Consider the following 14,370-nt stretch of genomic DNA (forward strand, 5'->3'; position numbering starts at 1 on the left):
GAAAACCAACTGATCTAACCAAAGAACCTTCTTATTGTTCTTAATACTCTATGAGATGTATATTATAGATTTTATAAGCTAATATTGTAATAAAGAGCCAGAAAAAGATTTAATGAAGGTCATTCTCAAACATAATTACTTTCCTACTGTACTACATATAACTTAATATCATCTGATGGCTCAGGATGTGAACTCTCACTCTAGACACCATGATTCTAGACATACAGACATGTAAAAGCAGATGTGGAAGACAAAGCTGACCAAAGCATGCCCTCCAGAAGCAGACATTTTTTTTTTAATTTTTTTTTTTGTTAACGTTTATTTATTTTTAAGACAGAGAGCATGAACGGGGGAAGGGCAGAGAGAGAGGGAGACACAGAATCCGAAGCAGGCTCCAGGCTCTGAGCCATCAGCCCAGAGCCCTACATGGGGCTCGAACTCATGGACCGTGAGATCGTGACTTGAGCTGAAGTCGGACGCTTAACCGACTGAGCCACCCAGGCGCCCCCCAGAAGCAGACATTTTTGATAAAATTCTCAAGTTCCTCCTTCCTTGGTCTCTTCTTAAGTATAGAGTAATTTGCAGGCACATGCAGGAAGTGTTTGCTACATCAAAATGTACTTACAGGCAACCAACTTCTAGGAGACTGGGTGTAACGAAATATGCAGTAGAAAGCAACTTAGGTTTCTTTTAAATCTAGTGCTAATTATTGCTAAAAGCTTTTCACGGTTGTTTTCCTTTGGGAGTTTTTCCTCTGACAGGTAGTAACCACCAGGGGATGACTACAGGCCAGGTAAACAATGGGGTTAATGAACAGCAGTGTTTAAGGTTCATTTACCTGTATTTTACTTCAGATATTGCTTAAATGATTCTAGATTCTCTTAAGCCCCAGAAAATAAAATGAAACGTAACAGTTCAGTGAGATAACAGAAGTTTATTTACATCCATTTCCATTTAATATATCACATCTTCAGGATGGGTGATAACTTATTTAATGGCTATGCTCATTTTCTTCAGGCTATGGATAGAAAACTTTCCCCAGAGTAGCAGTAACTGTTGATCTGAAAGCTTTCAAGTAAGGGAAGAACTGTTGGGGAGATTCTTTGATTTTACCCCTGAAACACCATTCATGTACACATAAATGCTTGTCTTCTAGCCAGACACAGGCTCAATTAGTTTTTCAAATACTCTAGCCATGGCAATATGTTATCTGGGAAATTTAAACAGACACAATTGCTCAACTCATTAACTTCTGTCATTAGTATGTACACTTTGCCAAAAACAGGAACTTAAATTTCTTACAGAATGCACTGCAGGAAAAAGCTGTAAGGACAAAATAATCGCATTCAGAATATATTTTCTTACTATAGCAGTTTTTAAACTGGTATCAGCCTGTAAGTAGTTATGAGCAATAGTAACTTTTACGCTTCCCCCTCTTGCCTGGTATTTTGTATACTGAAAGTTATACATTCTACATGCTGACACCCTGATTATATATTCTGTATGCTAGAAGTTGCTAATTTTCATTCTTCTGCCACCAAGAAAAGTGTACTTTATTATGGGGAAAGGAACTTAAGTACTCCTGGAGGAACTTTTTTTTTTTTTAATCTAAGGCTTGATTTTCTGCTGATAATTAATTGCTTATTTTCTAAGTTTTTTTTTTTTTTCCTTTAAGGTAAGTTTAATAAGATGCCTTGTGATTACCACTGTCGTACAGGAAAAAAATAAATAATGTGATCCATATTATAATATTTAGCTGATATTGTCCCTAATTTTTGATATCTTTGGTATTTTTTACATCACGAGATTTCATTATGATCTTACCTGTTATCCAAAGGAGAGCTAATTATCTCCTTTTTGCCTTAAAAAGTATTTTACAGACGGGATAATTAAACTTGTTTTGTTATAATTGGTTTTGTTTGGTCAGTGTAGTCTAATTCAGAAGGATGCTCAGTTTTTGAAGTTCCTGTAAGTTGGCAGATCAAACCAGAAACCTTAATGTTAAATTTTTGTTCTGTACTTAAACTATGTGGTTATCTGCAATTTATCAAAACAGAGTATAAAGATGAAGGCATTTAAATGGACCACAAATGACTGAAATTTAAACCAGGAAGGCCTCTTGTTTGTTTGACTTTAAAGGCCAGAGAAAGAAGGTGAAAGCAGTTTGACTTCACTGTCAACTGGATTATATAGGTTAGATCATCCTTTCATTCTCCCAGCCTTGGTCTAAGAGCCTGGTGTCATCATTAGCATGTAGCTGCTAATGACAGAAACAAGAACATACCTGTAATCAGAGGTGGGAAAGTCTAGAGGTTCCTTAGGCTAGTTTCAAAAAAAAAAAAAAAAAAAAAGACTAGTAAAGAAACAAGACTAAACCAACATATTACTAAGCTTTGAAGAAGAAACCAGGAATGGTTTCCATTATAGCATCTTAAAACAGACAAATCTAAAGTTTATAATCAGCTTTTTTTTTAAGGCCACAAGACATTACTAGTTCTACAGGAAGTTGGGAGCCGTATATTATTGGTGTGTGTGTGTACATTTCCCCATCTATCACCAAAGTGACTGCTTTACACATCTATTCTGGTATTCAGCTGCTACAAAGTTAGCGAAACAACCAGGCCAACCCCCACCGAACTTCATTTATCACTTAACTATTCACTGGAAACATCAGTATTTGTTTTAATTTTCTGAGATATTATTTAACAGATCACACCAGCACACTGGAACCTTCAGCTTTTTGGCAGGCGCTCCCTGTGAGCATTATACATGTCACAGTCAGACAGTAACATTTCCCTACACATATGTATGCACAAATACATTAAAAACATTTCATACAAAATTGTACATTACATGAAGTAGAACCTTAAAGAGTATCCTAAAATAGAAGTACAGAGAAAATGCATGCAGAGAGAGCCTGTTGAAGTACAAAGCCTGTGGGATATAGAATTTCAAGTTTCTATTTCCTACAGGATGGTAACACATGTCTTTTCCTTCCCAGAGGCAAAATATATTTTCCAAAAATTTGGACGCTGCCCATTGCATTAAATTTAAATGCCCCCTATGTATATAGACAGTAAAAGTAAGCAAAAGAAACCAAAAAAACACACATTCCTTTTTTTAATATATCAAAAATGTTTCCAAGGCAACATTATTAAAATGATTATACCACAGTCCCTAATATAACATCAAGCGCTAATAGGCAGGTACAGAGAGGGCAGAAAGGTCTCATCCAGTCAGCAGTTAGGTGCTCTTCTTTTCTTCACCAAGTAAATTCACTGCTGCTTTCTTGGCTGTTAGGAGGGAAGAAAACTGTGTCAAGACTATTTGTAATGCCAGCTCTGTTCCTAATGTAGTGACTAGATAGCAACTTGGATGACTCATATCCAGATGAGAACACACTGAGGTTTGTGGCAGGGCTGAGAGAGTTTCCAGGAAGTGGACCAGAGAGAGACCTCTTCAGAGCACAGATCCTGAGTACCCTAGCATATTTCTTTAAGGTCGTCTAGCCTAACCCTGTACAGTAACCATCTCCTCTAAGCCGTCTACCCTCCTTCAGGTGTCACAAGAAGCAGGGATTCCCTGGGCATGTAGTGTTCCTCTGTACAAGCAAGAAATTCTTGTTTGTGTCTGGGTGCTCACCTGTTTAATTTGACTATGTCTCAGTCTGATGACAACTAGGTCATCTATCCCATGGTGACAAAAAAAAAAAAAAAATCACAGAAATTCCTCCTTCCTACACCTCAGAAATGATGGAATATTTATACACCTTTATATTCTCTTCATTGTGCCACCATTTCCCTCTAAGTGTTTGAGTTGGTGGCAAGATACTACACTCATCAAGAAAATATTCTTGTATCTGTGGGAGACTAAGCCTTCCTCTTCCTAATTACCAAGTGACATGGAATATGCTGTAAGAACTAGTGTGGAGTGTGAGATGGGGGATGGGGGTGTTATGGAAGCCTCCAGGGCCTCCTGGGAGAATCCACAAAGTGCACCTGTTTTTGATGGGGCCCAGGGTGAAGCACTGCCAGTCCTTCCTTGTTCACCAGCTGCCCGAGTGCTGTTCTCCCTTCACTTAAAGTTGCTGAACAGTTAACCAGAAATTGCAGCCTCTCTCTTAACTAGCCCATTGTAAAAATTTACTTCCTGAGGAATCCAGAAGTTTTGAAGTCTAAAATGAGTCAGCATGCAAGTTCCTCCTAATTTATTTTCATTCTTACACTCCTGTTTAGCAATGTATCAAAGTAAAATTGGATTTTAGAGTATTGACATCTAAGAACCAAGGGTCTAAGCAATGTGAGTGAACTAGACAGAAGTGACATCGCCAGAGGTTGCTGCTTTGGCTGAGGCAAGGAACAGGAAGGAAACTTCTTAAAAGGAAACTGGCAGTCCCCAGGTGGGAGGACATGAAGGCTACAAGTCAGAAAACACTTAAAACTGTAGAAAAAGGAATCCAAGTAGACTGGAGCTGTATGCCTGGGAGAGAAGTCCAGTGGAGAGAGGAGTGTGTGAAGGGCAACAGGGAGAACATATCCACACTGCTGGAGAGCTGTCTTGGGGATCTTACTGGCCCAGTGGTCAGGTCAGTTCTCCTCTCCCACTTTCTAATTACCACAGAGCTCTCCAAACAAAATGATAAGTCTACATCCCTCACTACTTTTGTCCAATTTATAAAACCCTTTCTGTGCCCTCTGGAACTCAAGACCCAGTCATCAGCAAAACCTCTTCTATCCCCATCCATCTCTCCGAAAGTTTCTTTCACCTTCTTGCTTTTACAGAAATCTGGCTGTCTCTTGAGAACACTGCTTTCTCAGATAGTGGCTATTTTTATTTTCTTCCTTGACCCTAGTACAAGTGGGTCTGGAGGGTTTGGTAAGCTGTCTTTGTTCTCCATTGCCACGTTCAGAATCTCATGGCATCAGATTATATCTGCTACCAGCCTTTCTTTTTCCAGTCATCTCAGACTCTTAGGTTATGCTGCCTCATTTCTTTAAGATTTTAACTCCAAACTTATTTTAGTTATTGGTGATTTCAGTATTTTGCCAGTATCCTGGCCTCTCGGCTGTCCCCTCCAATAACCTTTACGCTCCATCCTACCAACCCCCACCTCTCTCCCAACCCCAGGCACTCATTCCACGATCCTCATCACTACCTGTGACCGCAGTCCCTCTATAATCTCAGTGTCCAGCATCCCACTCTCCCCCACCACGCCCAGCTGTGCAGCACACGCCCTCTGTTCTACTGATTCAGAGTCCTCCCCCACCACCTTTTCCACCGTCCCTTCCCTCCTCGGCCAGTTGAAGTTCCACCATCAGACACTAAGCACTCCCTGGTCCCTCTCTCACTTCATGGTTCTTTACTCAGTTGGCCTTGGCACAGAGCCCCACCTGCTCTGCAGCTGCGGAGCTAAGTGTGTCAACTGGCCTCACTTTAAGTTCACTGACACAACTTCAAATGAGCCTGTAATACTCCTGACAGTCACGTGGCACTGCCCCAGTCCGTCCACTCTCCCACGGTCCTGGAGTGGCCAGCAACCGACGGTCACACTCACTGGTTACTCATCTGGGCTGCTTTCACACTAGAGTGGCAGAGCTGAGAGTCCCAAGCAAGAGCTGATGGCCCACAAAAAATAACATTTATTATCTGACCCTTCACAGAAAACGTCTGCTGACCCCAGTCCTAGGTACCTATTTCATACCATCTCTTTCTATCACCATCTTCCCCATCCTCTCTCCGCTGACCTTCCTACTTCACTGAGAAATGGGAAGCAGTGGGAAAGTCCCTTCTGTAGGCACCCACCATCACAGGCACTCACCTGCCGGCATCTCTACTCGTGTTCTCAACCTCTGTGCCCCATGACCAGTCCTGTTCCTACTCTGGTTCCCATCTCTTCTGGTCTAATTGGGGATGGAGCTCCAGAAGCTCTTCCCTCACTCATACCCACGTTTTTGCTCTCTTCTGGATCATTCCCACTAATTTTAAGACATATTTTGTTCCTTCTACTTTAGGAAAAAGAAAAAAAAGCACATCCTTAGGACCCTAGTTCCTTCTTCCAGGTGCAGCCACAGTCTTCTCCTTTTTGCAGGAAATTTCCCAAAAGACCTACATTCTCTCAGCCTTGCTTCCCATCTCTCAAATCCATTCCAATCAGCATTTGGGTCCCACCACTCCATAAACTGTTCTGTCAGGATCACTAGTGCCTTCCTCACCACCAAGTGTAATGGTCAGTTTTCACTCGTTACCTAACTTGACCTGTGTCTGCAGCAGGTGACACAATGGACTACTCCCCACTTTGAAACTTTCTTTACTTGGCCCCAAGGACATCAGTCACATGGTTTTCTTGCTACCACAACTGACTGCTCCTTATCAGTCCACTTTATCAGTTGCTCCCCATCTCCCCAATCTCTAAACATTGGGGGCCACCGCCTCAGACCTCATCTTTCTAACTACGTTCACTCACTTAATAATCTCACCTAGTCCCATGATTACTATCCTGCTGGTGACCCCCAAATGTATATCTCTAGCCCAAACCTGTCTCTGAATTCTCAACATATATATCCAACTAGCTGCCTGACTACTCCATGTAGGTACCTAATAGACACTTCAAAGTTATGTCCAGAACTGAATTCCTTATTTTCCCCTCTAAACCTGCTCTATCTAGTCTTCCCCATCTCTACAACAATTCTTTCCTTCCATGTGTTCTGGCTGAAAAGTTTGGCTTTATGCATGACTCCTCTCTCATGTTCCATGCCTGGTCCATAAGCAAATCCTATTGGTTCTACCTTCAAAATATATCAAGAATCCTGGGGCTCCTTGGTGACTCAGTCGGTTAAGCAACGGACTCTTGATTTTGGCTCAGGTTGTGATTTCATGGTTTGTGGGGTCGTGCCCCACAACAGGCTCTATGCTGACAGTGCAGACCCTGCCTGGGATTCTCTCTCTCCCTCTCTCTCTGCCCCTTCCCCACACTCTCAGAAATAAATAAATAAACATTTAAAATATACATATCAAGAATCCAATGACTTCTCGCCCCCTACTGCTACTACTATGAGCCAAGCCACCATCGTCCTCTCCAGCCGGATCACTGCAAACACCTTATAACTGGTCTCCTGATTTCTTCCCCATCCCCCTTCAGTCTATTCTTAATACAGTGGCCTGTTAAACACAGGGTGGATATGTTGCTCCTCTGCTCAAAACTCTCCAACAGCACCCCACCTCACAGAGTTAAAGCCAAAGCCTCTACAAAAGCCTATAAGGCCTTACCTGATCGGTCTTCCAGCCTCCACTCCCCAACCTCTCTGACCTTATCTCCTTCTTCTCTTCCTCTAGATCATTCCCTTCCACCCATACTGCTCCTGCCTCCAGTTTAAACATGCAGTTCTATCAAGAGCATTCTTCCCCATGGTTTCTTTCAAGTCTGATTCAGAACAGTCTTCTTGGTGAGGATACCCTAAATCACTCTATTTAAAATTGTACCTTTCCCTTCAGCCCTGGTATTCCCTATCTATCTGCTTTATTTTTCTCTGTATACTCTAACTATATCATGTAATTTCAAATTTTTACTGTGTATCTCTCAACAAGAGTATAAGCTTCATGAGTTCAAGTAGTATGGTCTGTTTGGTTCATCCCCAGTGCTATGAACATGCTTGGCACATATTAAGCACCTCAAGAAATAAATACTTGTTGAATGAATGAATGAATCTGGATACGTGAAAGGGCATTCTCTTGACCTCTAACAAAAGCAATTTGAAACAGTTCAACCTGAAATGAATTAAAGAGATTGTACTGGTATATAAACACAGATGATTCTCTAAAATCTCTGCCCACCACAGGAAAGTCATTTTTCCTAATGTGCTGACTAAACAGTGCATTAAATGTGGCATGGTGGGAGAATCTTGGAAAAAGTAAAGGGCGACAGGCAAAGTATTAGTAAAGAAATCCCAGGGTGGCCTCAGCATTTGGCTGAGGAAAGCTGATAGGAAAGGGGAGAAGCAGCTTGTTATTTAGGCCCAGTACTTCCCATGTCCTCTCACCTGCTGAACCCAGCTGCTCCTGGGCCTTACCTTCTTTAGTGATGGTATCTACAGTTTCTTTGGCTTTGTCCTTCAAGTCATTCACCATAGTGTCCACCTGGGACTCATGCTTCAGGAAGAAAGGATGGATGACACGCTTATACAGCAGTTCCGCCCCGTTAGAAGGGCTTGGGGCCATGCACCACAACAGGAAGCCGCACTGCACAGAATGAGAGTCAGCAGGTTACGGGACAGCAGTGGGCATCCTGACAACACACACTGCCGCCTCTGCTCTATGGATGCCGCTGCCTCGGCTATGTTCTCCAATAGCATTTCCAGTGTTTTCTGCAGGCTACAAGTGCCCTTTTCTTGGACGGAAAAAACACCTGGCAAATCATGACCTAGTAATGCTGAGACTGAAAACAGAAAGGTAAAACACACCAAATCTGACGGCCTAACTTCCTTCCTAATTTGGATCACTTTTTAGTTTATGGCTGCAAGAAGTTCTATTAATCAAAACTCTTAAAAATCAGTTTAAGAAACATAGTACTTAACTGCACATGTAAAGAAACTGTCTAGGGGCACATAGGTGGCTCAGTTAAGTGACTGACTCCTTTTAGCTCGGATCACAATCTCATGGTTTCTTGGGTTTGAGCCCCACATCATGCTCTGCATGCTGACCATATGTGGAGCCTACTTGGGATTCTGTCTCTTTGCCCATCCCCCCACTTGTGCTCTCTCTCTCTCTCTCTCTCTCTCTCAAAATAAATAGATTAAAAAAAAAAAAAACTGTCTAAAGAAACCTGTGAAGCTTGTTCTTAGTTGGCTTACCCCAGTAGGTCTGTCACATGTATCCATCCTGTTATAGACAAACTCAGCAGAATCTCAGTTTTTGCCTTCGAGGAATCTTTACAATCAATTGTTCATCTTCCACTTTAAATGTAGATATCATTTCCCAACTCTTTTATGGCTGTACTTTGCCATTGAAATAAAAAAGAGACCAGGGGCACCTGGGTGGCTCAGTCGGCTGAGCGTCCGACTTCGGCTCAAGTCATGATCTCACAGTCCGTGAGTTCGGGCCCCGTGTCAGGCTCTGTGCTGACAGCTCAGAGCCTGGAGCCTGTTTCGGATTCTGTGTCTCCCCCTCTCTCTGCCCCTCCCATGCTCATGCTTTCTGTCTCTCAATAATAAATAACCATTAAAAACTTTTTTTGAAATAAAAAAGACCAGAATAATGCCCTAAAAACTTTATTAACAAGAACTGTCACCTTATATTTATGCCCCCCCAAAAGTCTTACTGTTTATTCAAATGCCAACAGCTTAGCCCTTTTAGTTGTCCCAGCCGCTTATTCTCATCTAAGACACTGAGCAAAAAAGGGGATATGCACAGCGACCTGCTCATTTCCCTAGAAAGTTCAATAACCAGCCTACTGGATTTTCTTAGGGTGAAAGATTCTAACATAGCCAGGTGATATAAAAAATGAAGTCCTTTCTTGAGATTCCAAATCTGTACCTTTTACAACTTCCCCTTAAAGAAAAAACCTCGCACCTCTTCTGCTGTCCATTAAACTCCACAGCCTTAGTCCTTATTATTCCAAACCAAACAATGTATTCAAATAACTGAGAAGCCACAATGCTTTTGTAAGTTTATGTTTGCTCTAGAGATGAAAAGCTTTTGGTAAAGGACTAAACCAGTAACAAAGCCTTGGGCTTAAAATGCACATATTTGTGCCCCAAAGCTCACTCCATCAGTACCATTTTGGCTCTGAGAAATTTGTATTGCATTTGTATTACACTCAAAATACAAAGCAAAACACAGGTTCTCAACAAATTACCCTCTCTAGATTATCTGAACTATAGAACTCTGGAAAAGTAACACTCATGAACTAGAATTTGTTGGACACAGGAGAGCAGGGGGCTAGCTTTCAAAAGACAGGCTATCAGACTAGACTAAAAAAAAATACAGTAAAGCTATATGTTTCTTGTAAGAAACACACCTAAGGCAAAACCAACTAGGAACACTGAAAATAACGGAGTTGAAAGAGGGGCGCCTGGGTGGCTCAGCTGGTTAAGCATCCAGACTCTTGATTCTGGTTCAGGACATGATCTCACAGTTTGTGGGATTGAGCACCGTATTGGGTTCCATGCTGACAGCACAGAGCTTGTTTGGGATCATTTGTCTCTGACCCTCCCCCACTTGCTCTCTCTCAAAATAAATAAACTTAAAAAAAAATAGATTGAAAGAGATGTATCAGACAAATACCAACTCTCAAAATAGCTTATAAAGTAATATTAACCATACACAAACATTATTGAAGGCAATGATAAAGAAGGAAAACAATTTGCCAAGTAGATTCACATAAAACCTACGTATCTTTGAAGACGTAATTATATATAACTTTGTATGTATATATATATGTAATTATATAATTATACCATTTGTTTTTATAATTTTATAATTATATAATTATAGATAACTTCCAAATATAGCTTTGAATTATGTAAATTAAAGTCATAATTGTATAAATGGAGAAATTCCACGCTCATAGATTTTTAACACTTCCACCAGAAACTGAGATATCAAACAAACTAGAAACTAGTAAGAATACAGAACAAGGAATACCAAATTAAAAATCTTGATCTAAAAATATGCAGCTCTCTCCACCTAACAAATTGATTTTAAGAGAGTCAGGGGCTGGGGCACCTGCGTGGCTCAGTTGGTTAAGTCATCGACCTCGGCTCAGGTCATGATCTCATGGTTTGTGGGTTCGAACTCCTGCATTGGGCTCTGTGCTACACACTTGCTCAGAGCCTGAAGCCTGCTTCAGATTCTATGTCTCCTTCTCTCTCTGCCCTTCCCCTGCTTGTGCTCTGTCTCACTCTGTCTCTCAAAAATAAATTAAAAAAAAAAAATAAGAAAGTTAGGGGCACCTGGGTGGCTCAGTGGGTTGAGTGTCCGACTTAGGCTCAGGTCATGATCTTGTGGTTCGTAAGTTCGAGCCCCATGTCAGGCTCTGTGCTGACAGCTTGGAGCCTGGAGCCTGCTTTTCTGATTCTGTGTCTCCCTCTCTCTCTGCTCTTCCCTGCTTGAGCTCTGTCTCTCTCTCTTTCTCTCAAAAATAAACAAACATTTTAAAAAAGAGTTATAGGGGCGCCTGGGTGGCGCAGTCGGTTAAGCGTCCGACTTCAGCCAGGTCACGATCTCGTGGTCCGTGAGTTCGAGCCCCGCGTCGGGCTCTGGGCTGATGGCTCGGAGCCTGGAGCCTGTTTCCGATTCTGTGTCTCCCTCTCTCTCTGCCCCTCCCCCATTCATGCTCTGTCTCTCTCTGTCCCCCAAAAAATAAATAAACATTGAAAAAAAAAATTAAAAAAAAATAAATAAAATAAAATAAAAAAGAGTTATATATTATAGTAGATAGAGGTTAAAGAATGGTCTCAAGAGAAACTGAGCTCTAGTCCTGGTTCTGCCATTTACTAGTGAGGCAAACCTTGTGTATGTAACTTAATTGCCTAAATCTGTATAGACTCTCTAATATAAAAATATATTAGCTGAAATTAAAAAAAAATCTACCTCACATAGATTTTTGTGAGAAAATAAGAAATATCTGGAACATCTAGGAGTGCTGAGACTTTCTTCCAACAATTCTGTCTTCCACCAACAGCCATGAAACAGTAACAGGCTAACTGATTAGCTTTAAATGGGGTAATTACAATCAAATCTCAGAACCAATAGATACCCTTTTTAAACAATTCATTTCTAACACTTTTAGTACCTGAAATAAAACTTAAAATAATGACACACCTACGCATATAATTACCAAAAAAACAAAATCAAGAAGTTCTCTAACTTTAATATAAAGGAAAAATAAAGTGAAAGTAATTTATCATAAACAATATATATTTTTAGGGCACCTGGATGGCCCAGTCAGTTAGCGTCTGACATTGGCTCAGATCATGATCTCATGGTTCGTGGGTTCAAGCCCCGAATCGGGCTCTGTGCTAACAGCTTCAAAGCCTAGAGCCTGCTTCAGATTCTGTCTCCCTCTCTGTCTGCCCCCAACTCCCGCTTGTGCTTTCTCTCTCTCAAAAAATAAACGCTTGAACATGTAAATGTTCAAGCCAAACTATACTAGACAACACCATAAAACACTAAGTAAAATCACTGACTATTTACAGCTACAAACAAAATTTCCTCCATATATTTCCAAAAGGTTGAGAATTTCTGAACTGGAGGGACTACAAAGGCTGCTTCCCATATCCAAGCACTCAACCAAATGCAATTCCCTGTCATAATCTCCAAGTTATGATTTTAAGCCAATCCTCCCTCAAACCTCCTACCCCTGATGTGTGACAGACTCCACAGCTCATTTACTGAACATAACAGCAGAAAGATGGAATGTTAAGAGAGAAGCAGTGGGGGAAAAGCATGGCAAAAGGAAGGGGAAGAGCAAACATTCAGACCAGCCACCTCCTAGTCTCACCACACACATCTGTGCAACCAACCCAAACTCCACCAAGCCCTCACACACACATGGCATCGTAAGACCTTCTGCTACAGGTCCAGGCCTCTCAATGAAGCCAATCCTTGAAATACCTTCAGCACCTCAGTATGTGTGAGTGGTTTCATGTTTCCTGCTAGTTTTCTCAGAGACTCTGCTCTAGCACCTGCTGGGCTTGCTGGCTATCCTAATGAATTATAAGAAGATGTTGCCAGAGAAACCTTGATTTTCTTAATTGCAAATTTCATAATTTGCCATTTGTAGTAACCCAAAATACAGAAATAAGTAACTGCATTTTTCCCTGGCTTTAGCTTCCATTTCCTCTGCTTAGAGCCAGGCAGACCCTATAGACCATCTCTGTAGTTAACATTTCCTTGTGGAAGACTTCTGGTTTGTAACATCCAAACATCATACAGTGTTTTCCACTGGTTGCTTATATAGGTAATGTTAATACATATATACCCAAAACACAACAATTTAAACAAAATGATGTGTGAGAAAAAGGAAAAACTACATTCTTGACAGTAAGTTAGAATTCCCTATGCAGAGGCCCCCATCGAGTTCCACACTGAGTGTGGAGCCTACTTGGGATTCTCTCCCTCCCTCGCTTTCTGCTCCTCCCTTACTCGCACACATGCGCTCTCTCTCAAAATAAATAGCTAAAACAACAACAACGGTATGCGGAGTATCCTAGAGGTGCCATGTACTACTACATACTAAGTGATAATTTTTTACTAACTATGTCAACAATTTGGAAAACAAGAAGTGTTGGTGTTAGCATCTAACACACTAACACATTTGTTACTTATATAGAGGTATTTTGCTGTGTTTTACTAATATTTAGGAAACTGGTATGGAGTTTTAGATGTATATATCTTAATTTTTACCATTTAAGATTGTAGGAAATAGTCTCCTGGCTGGTATTTCCAGGTAGAGTATCTAATTTTCAGGAATGGATTACTATTGATGCAGACCTAGAAACCCTCAGCATAAGTATAGGCATCAAGGTGAAATGGAAAGAACTCACTGGATTAGGAACCAAAGAGTTGGTATCTACTTTATTTTATGACTTTAGGGAAGGTCATAAACAACCTCTCTGAGAGTCCATTTTCTCTTCTCTAAGATTTTAGGAAAGTCACAAATTAATGTACTTGAAGAAAGTATACAAGACGGTAGTGGTATTACCAAATCCTACAGTTTTTACTGTTGTTGTAAATCTCTGGAATATTATCTGCCCAAGTAATACCTCAGCCCCTCAGCAATCCAGAAAAGCTGACTCATTCATCTTTTCTGAATGAATTAAGGCAAGACTACCAGGCAGAACCAGAGCCAAGTGTCTATATTTTTATACCTCTCCAATGTGATTAGGCTTCACTCTGGTCTGCTCCTTTCTTTCCAGGGCACTGTAGCTATCATCTTGGGACAGTAAAATAATTACTGCTCTCTACCTATGTCATTAGCGTTTTCCAGTTTTCAAATGAAATAGCTTTCTTGTATTAAAAAATAAAGTTAATTACTGTTCAACTCTCATGGCTATATTCAGTCACCAGCTTTTACAACTCCCTTTATTTAACCTACATAACTATTCTAGAGCCCAGGAGTACCCTGAACGACACAGATCCTCACAGTGCCCGCTGACAGCACAATCACAAGCAAACACAAACCCACTCTTACCTGCAGTCCAGAGTCTGTGCTATTTTGGCTGAATTCCTGGCACTATGAGCTCTCATTTGATAAATCCTTAAATTACAGATTACAGCAGGCCAGATAATTCTGTCTGTGGTTCTAATGGCTGTCGCCATCCAATTTTCTTCTAGAAGAGGTATTTCCAAGGTAGGGATACACTTTATATGCAG

General features: G+C 40.9%; 1 protein-coding gene across 1 annotated transcript in view; it reads right to left on the bottom strand.

The window, feature by feature from the left end:
• Positions 1–914: 914 nt before the first annotated feature.
• The window catches only part of REEP5 (receptor accessory protein 5), a 40,291-nt gene continuing 26,835 nt past the window's right edge, over positions 915–14,370 (bottom strand). Inside the window, exons 4-5 of the mRNA XM_047863575.1 lie at positions 8,067–8,235; positions 915–3,293 (exon numbers count right to left, since the gene is read on the bottom strand). Of these exons, the coding sequence (XP_047719531.1) occupies positions 3,244–3,293; positions 8,067–8,235 (219 nt within the window). The 3' untranslated portion in view covers positions 915–3,243. The remainder of the gene's footprint in view (positions 3,294–8,066; positions 8,236–14,370) is intronic.

This window comes from Prionailurus viverrinus, chromosome A1 (assembly GCF_022837055.1).
Source record: "Prionailurus viverrinus isolate Anna chromosome A1, UM_Priviv_1.0, whole genome shotgun sequence".
Classification (NCBI taxonomy): domain Eukaryota; kingdom Metazoa; phylum Chordata; class Mammalia; order Carnivora; family Felidae; genus Prionailurus; species Prionailurus viverrinus.